The sequence below is a fragment of the Rasamsonia emersonii genome (genome assembly GCF_000968595.1).
Source record: "Rasamsonia emersonii CBS 393.64 chromosome Unknown ctg1118621760237, whole genome shotgun sequence".
NCBI lineage: Eukaryota > Fungi > Ascomycota > Eurotiomycetes > Eurotiales > Trichocomaceae > Rasamsonia > Rasamsonia emersonii.
Window position 1 is genome coordinate 1 of NW_013563135.1, and position 7,254 is coordinate 7,254.

Here is a 7,254-nt window from a genome sequence, read left to right on the forward strand (position 1 = left end):
GGGGGAAGGGAATTGGAAGAAGAACAGTGCCCGATGCGAAAGACCTGGTACGAGGCCGATTGGACGGGAGGCGGATTGAATCTCTTTCCCTGCTCGAAGGGAGAAAAGGGTCCTTCCTCTTTGGTGCGCTTCAATTAATTCATAGACGGAGCCAACAGCGGTGACATTGGGAGTCGGGCAGTCCAGCAGCACGTGAGGGCGCAGGCTGACAGCGCCTGCAGGGATCAGATGGCAGGAAGCGTAAAGGGCAGGCAGTAGCGCTGACGTCGACGACAGCAGACCACAGGCCTCGTGCAAGAGAAGAGAGCAGCGGAGGGGAGAGAACAGGGAATGCTCGACCAGCAACGAACGCTTCGTGGAGGAGGACAGGACGGTGGGAGTGGAGGGAAACGCCGAGGTCCACGCCCAGAGGAAGGGGAGAGGGAGAAAAAGAAACGAGCCGGACACCGGGGGGGGGGGGAAAGGTGGCAGAATTGGGAAGGTTCGCCAGGACGAGGACTAGCAGGAGGAAGGCAGTTGCTGCGAACGGTGTGGTTGCTGCGGGAAGGAGCGACGAGACGAGCCGGTGGGCGAGGAAGGAGCAGCAAAAGCGGCAGCGGCCACTCAAGAGGCAAGAGCCTGGCGCAAGCTCACGCCGCTGCCCACGCGGAGAGGGGAAGCCCCAGGGCGACATCCGGCAGTGGCTCGCTCGCGCGAACGCTGCTCCAAATCCACAGGTTAGGGATGCTCGCTAGCCGCATTGGCACGCTGCCCTTTTGCCTGTTATCGCGCCTGCTGCCGACGATTCCTTTTTGCTCCCCCTCCCTCTCCACTGCCCGTTCCCACTGCCTCGCTAGTCCGCCCATAATGGCGCTCGTGCGGACCCTGTCCCGGCACCGTCTCGGGGCCAGACACGACTGACAGTCTACCGAGTCCTTCTACGGCGTACGGAGCACACGGAGCGTACGGAGGTCCCCATCGCCTGGAGCTTGGACCATGGACCGCCAGAGGACGTCCCAGGATGGAGGAGCCCCGCCAGCAAATAATAAGAACGTGCCAGGCCTGAAGAGCGTCCAGAGGCTGTGACAGTTCTGTTTCGAGTGTCGCCTCTATACCAGATCCGGCACTGCTGCCATCGCCATGAGGATCGCGCTCCCTGCTCCTGCTCCTGCCATTAGCGGACCAACAGACACGGAGTGCCGGTTGCATCCGACCCGATCGAAGGGAAAAGAGCTAGGGGGGAGCATCCGGCAAGATACCTAGGTAGGTAGTCAGAACTACTGTCTTTTTTGCCTGTAGTCGCTGGATAACCATCGAAATCCAGAGAAACCGGGTGCTCTTCCTGGAATAGCATTATTTAATATTCACCCGATCCTCAACCTCTGCACCCGGACGAGACATTGTGTGGAGGATTCGACCTGGCTCGACGGAATACCAAAACTCGGTATCTATACTCCGTCCGGGCTGTCCTGTCCCGAGCCAGACCGACACAATGCCCCACCCCTCTGGCTGCGTCTGTGCACCGACGCAAAAAGAGGTCCTTGAAAATTCGACAGCCGCGTCGATGGAGTTGAATTTACATCTGCCGACGGCTTTGTATGCAGAAGAGAGCTCTGCTGCATATCCAGTACCGATACAGACACACAGATAATATGACAGGTCGGGATGGTTGCTGCGCCGCAGTGCCACCTGCCAGGACAGGCAGCATCCTGTTCAGACAAGGTGGCTAGAACGTGGAAAGCGATGGATCATCGTTGAACTGGTTCGAAGTGCTGCTGTAGGTTCTTCACTACTCCGGAGTACTCCTACGGTACTACCACCTAGCCGGTCGAATTGACGACATCCCAGGTTAGCTAGCAGAATGGGGTAGGGTAAGCTCTCGGGGCTTCGCTTGGGTATTTATTTATTCTGACTCCGTGGGCAATCCTTGCTGATCACTTGGCTGGCCAGTGTTTTAGTGTTTGCCATTCGGAAATATCCCGGTCTGTGCTCTGTTGATCAATCGTCAAGCTGACCAGCCGGAGCCTGTAGCACTAGTCCTGCTCGCAACAGCAGTGTACGGAGTAGTAGGCTAGTAGCACTGCCGCTGCCCTGGAACAGGATCAGAGAGTCCCAAGCATATTGATCACTTGGTTAACCAGCTCTGTGTGCGTGTTTTTTGAACTTTTTTGTGTGTGTGTGTGTGTGTGTGTGTGTGTGTGTGTGTGTGCGTGAACTGACATTGATAAAATTATACTCCGCTGAAATCATCCAACTTTAAACTCATGACAGGCGGTTTCACATCCTTAGAGTTAGAGCAGTGAGCTCGGAACTTTATGGAATATTACCTATCTGCCTGTCTGGCAGCTGGCTGGCTGGACTCGCTGGAGTCACTGGACTCGCTGCACGTGCCTGTCAGACGAACCGTGGCATCTGACATATGACACGTCTGAGATCGACGACTCAGAATTGACATTTACGGAGTATATACGGAGTATCAGCACAGTACTCTTGTAGTATATTATTCTATTTATTCTATTCATTGAAGCTGTGAAGCGAAACAAAACAAACCAAACCTTCCAGCTTGGACAGCCCTTTGTGCAGCAATACGGAGTACATGCTTACTCCGTAAGCTAGTGCTCAACCCAACCCCACTGCCGGCATGGCAATAGCATGACATGGGTATGGGTATGGGCTGGCTGTCATGAGCCATGGTATGGCATGACCCATGGCAGTACTTGCGGGGCGTCTGTGCAGTGCAATATGCGCACGGAGGAAAAATTCTATTTAGGAATTAGGTCTGAAGTCAACAAGTAAGGTTGAGAGTATGGAGTTTATTTTTGATCGAGAACGTTGAAAAAAAGCGCAATAAAAAAAAGTTTACACAAAAAAAAGGCGCTTAAGTTGAGATTGTTCTGTTAATTAACATTTGTTTATTATTATTATTATTATTTTTCTCAGACATAATTAATAATCGTATCATCAGCAATTAATTATCTACCTATGCAGACAGTAGCACTATAGAAGGAATATCTACGCACCCGTCCAAGTTCCAACCAACCTGGAATTTCTTCTTCACTGAGTACTCCGTACGGAAGACTCGTAAAGCCCGTATCGTATGCAGAGCGCGGACCAGTACGGAGTAAGTACTACTAAGTACCTACCTGTCAGACTCACCACCAGGGAGGATTTTACTACGAATCGCATCGAACAACCAATCAACAGCCAACCCAACCAAGTGGAATATACTCCGTAATAAATAGTTTAAAAAGAGAGAGAGAGAAGAAGATCTCAAGTTCCCAACAAAACCAAGCCAAAAAGCCAAGATAATAATTAGATAGAATAGAATTAGAATAGACTGTACGGAATAGACTAAACCGCCGACGGAGTTCCGAACTGAACTGGTCAGTTAGTACCTACCTAGTACCTAATGTAGAAGAACTCCTGAACTAGATAGAGACCGGGTTCAGACCCGTAGACGTCGGTATACGGAGTACTGTTACTCCGTACGGGGGACTTTCTACCGTAGTAGAAGGATCATGATCACGGGACTATACTCTGTACGGAGTACTCTCTCTGTACATACCCAAGTTAGGTACCTAGGTACCAGGGACCTAAGTTATCGTCCATTCCGGAGTACTACGGAGTAACTACAGTAATACTGTCCACAGCTCAGCTGAAATGGAATGTTGTCAGTGGAATAATGTTGAACGTTGAATGTTGAATGTTGAGAGAGGCTGGACTGCGCTGGACTGGACTGGGCTGGGCTGAGACCGACCGACTGACCAGGGGCAGTGCAGGAAGGATTCAATCCGAATTCAAGTTGAAACCGTTGGAATTAATTTAGGATAGACATGACACGACACCGCCAGATCGGCTACATAAATCCCAAATCCCAAGATTCCCAACGACAGCGACAGCTAACTAACTAGCTAATAATTAACTAGGGGAAGGGGAAAGGAATCCGTCATCCGCAGAAGACTACGGAGTAGGAGTATTTACTCCGTTTACTCCGTCGGTAACTAACTAATAATAACTAATATTAAACTACCTTACTACGGAGTACTCCGTACTTAGGTATATTGCTTCTCCCCGGTGCTCACTTTAGGTAATAGCTCATCTACCTACTCGCTCGCACCGCTCTGCAGTCCATGCGTTTAGGTATCGTGGGTTACTAATTACTGCGTTTGGTATGTTCTAATACATAATTGCGAAGTGTAGGATTCGTAGCTGCAGACTGCAGTAGTTTAGTTAGTTCAGCAGGGAGAACGGAGAACGGAGGACTCTGTAGTCTGTGCTTTGTAGGTGCATACTGCATAGACGGTAAACCCAATCAGTGTTGAGATTGGTTGTATAGTTCTGTACGGAGTACTCTGTACGGTAACTCACGTCAGGAAGTTCTCCTTCTATGTCTTCTGCTAGTGTACACTGTACAGTGTCATATACTTCGTACAAGTACTTCGTACGACTACCTTTATCTATGCTGGTGACTCGTCTGTTGTGAACACCTCCTTAACGAGGGCCTTCTTGTTGACTAAACACACGTCAGCAACGCTCACCAGACATTACAAACCGACCTACCCTTGCCCATCGCATTTCTTGGAATCGAGTCTAATATCTTCAACTCCTGCGGAATCTTATACGCTGCCAGTCGGTCTTTCAGCGCCCGACGCATGTCCATGATCCCCCACGGCTTCTCGCCGCGTCCAGCACTCTGCGCTTTCTCGGGATCGAGGACAACGACTGCGGCGACCTTCTGACCCCATTGCTCAGATGGAAGGCCAACGACAGCCGCCTCGGTGATATACGGTCTGAAACAAGGTTAGCTCAGACTTGCAAGGACTGATGACACGGAGCGACGAACAGTGACAGCAACTCCCTCTCCACCTCCAGCGCGCTAACTTTCTCTCCTCCCGTCTTGATGATATCGACGCTCAGGCGACCCTGGATGAAATACATCGGTCCCTGCGCCCATTCGCCGCTGGTGCCCTTTCCACTGCCTGGAACCGTCCGCCGGACGGCAACATCCCCCGTTCGAAACCATTTCCCTTTCCCGTCGTCGCTCTCCATGAATGCCTCGCGCGTGGCTTGCTCATTCTTGAAGTATTCACGAAAGATTGTCGGACCCCGAAGCTGGATTTCACCAACCCGCTCTCGTCCAGTATCGTCCAGCTCCTCGCCAACCTTAATCACTTCATTCCGCTCCGCATCCCAAAGCCTGGCCTCAACAGAAGGCAGAGGCCACCCAACACTGCCGTCGACACGATCCGCCGGGTCAAGACCGCAGCTGATCGCCATGCCCACTTCGGTCATTCCGTAGCGTTCCAGCAATACATTCCCATTGCTAAGCTCTGTCCAGGCCTTCTTCGTTGGAGTGGGAAGAGCAGCAGACCCTGAGATGTTCAAGCGTAGATTCTCCGGTGAAATCGCTTTCTTAGCAGCATCCTGGGTAGCAGGATCCAAACCCCGGAAACTCGACATCAGTCGATTGTAGATCGTGGGGACGGCGGTCAAGAACGTAACCTTATCCTTCACAGTCGTCGCTGGGAGAAAGGGGGCCGCAAGTCTGTTCCACACTGCGTCGGCGTTAAAAGGGAACATGAACTCGATTGCGGCCCCGGCAAGAACTGGAGTCAAGATGGCATTGACTGTCCCATGGATGTGGTGGAGAGGAAGGAGATGCAGTAGCAGATCCTCCGGTGAGTACTTCCACGCTTGTATCAGCGATTGGGCTTGTGCTGTCAGCGCGGATTGCGGGATAAGAACCCCTTTCTGTAATGTAGACGTTAGACACAAAGAACATGCTGCGCAGGCGGTTTTCTTACCGGGCGATTCGTCGTGCCAGACGTATATAACATCATTCCTCCTCGTGCTCCCTCAACGGCTTCGAATCGCAGAGGCTCGTCATCTGCTGAACCCTTGATAATCTTCTTTCTAATATCAACAATCGGCTCTCTTTCGAGACCCGCATTCAGGATCTCTTGCGCCTTAGCTCCATACTTTTCCGTAGCCAGCAACACCTTGGCCTCGGAATTGTCCAAGATGTACTTGAGCTCACCAACTGGAAAAGCAGGAGAGAGCGGCAGCGCAATTGCATCACTGGCAAGGATGGACAGAAGCATCACTGGCGCACAACGTTAGCGCTATGTCCCAGACCAGATATCAGAGTCAGAAGACGGTGCAAGAGAAAACAGTACCCACGTAGTCGTAGCTATTCTCAGCTAGGAACGCAATCCGCTGGCCCGAAAGATCGCCAGCACCGTTGACTTTACTCGCGAGCTGCTCCTTGGCCTGAACGACATCTCCGACGAGATTGCCGTACGTGAAGGACCGCCTCGACTTGCTGTGCACTACGGCGGTGCTGGAGGGTTCATGACGGTAGAGAGCGCGAAACAAAGGTATATCCGGAAGGGTTGAAAGCGTCCGGAGACATTGAAAAGCTTTCCCCTGGTGAGAATATCTGAAGTTGCAGGCCAATGCAGCCCTCAATTGGTCTGACGTTGTGCTCCGCGTGAGGGACGAGAGCACGCCGCGACGCAGCATTTGTTACAGCCTGTAGCCAAAAGAAATAGGAATTTAAAAAAATAAATAAATAAATAAATAGAACAGTTAAAAAGTTTCAACCCTCATATACTGTATGCAAGACTATGTCGAATTCGTACTCGTTCATAGATGGTTTGCATCATGATGAAATTCAATGATTCAGTCTTTACTATTGGAGCTTCTCGGGCGGCAACTCCGCGGCCTAGGCTCGGAATGCCGATGCTCCGCATTTCGATCGACCGACGGGAAATCATGAGATAGCCAGAGCAAACAATAATTTCTCTCCATCAGTCAAAAAAAAAACCGGGAGTCTACGAACTGTTTTTGCCTGGGGAGCTCTGGCCTGTCTTTTCCAAGGTCCTCCTCCCGTGGATTACAGACCCCCCAATGCTCGCCCGCAACACCCGGATCTCAGGCTTATTATTACCTGCGCGACGTCTATTCTCGACCTCGACGTTCAGAATGGCGACTCAGACGAATACTTCCAGTAATACCCCGGTGGAAGATGCCATTCGGGAAAAGGTACCTTACCATCGTGCCGCAACTAAGAGTATTCCCTTTACTGTTTTGTTCTGTGTGGTCGCTAAATTGATGGTCTGCTTGCTTAGCTGACGGCCGCCTTCTCTCCTTCCACCCTGATTATCCGCAATGATTCCCATCTCCATGCGCACCACGCCGCGATGCAAGGGAACACATCCAAAGAGACGCATTTCCAGTCTGTGTTGCCTCGCTTCTTTTCGCTGAACTTTTAAT

At 51.3% G+C, this 7,254-nt stretch overlaps 1 protein-coding gene across 1 annotated transcript; it reads right to left on the reverse strand.

The window, feature by feature from the left end:
- Positions 1 to 4,436: 4,436 nt before the first annotated feature.
- T310_5087 (AMP-binding enzyme) lies at positions 4,437 to 6,501 on the reverse strand (the record flags this gene model as incomplete). The annotated part of the gene is made up of 5 exons (XM_013472029.1): positions 4,437 to 4,492; positions 4,540 to 4,769; positions 4,823 to 5,730; positions 5,784 to 6,019; positions 6,156 to 6,501. 5 exons carry the CDS (start codon positions 6,499 to 6,501, stop codon positions 4,437 to 4,439), a joined length of 1,776 nt encoding a protein of 591 aa, XP_013327483.1.
- Between the last annotated feature and the right edge of the window lie 753 nt (positions 6,502 to 7,254).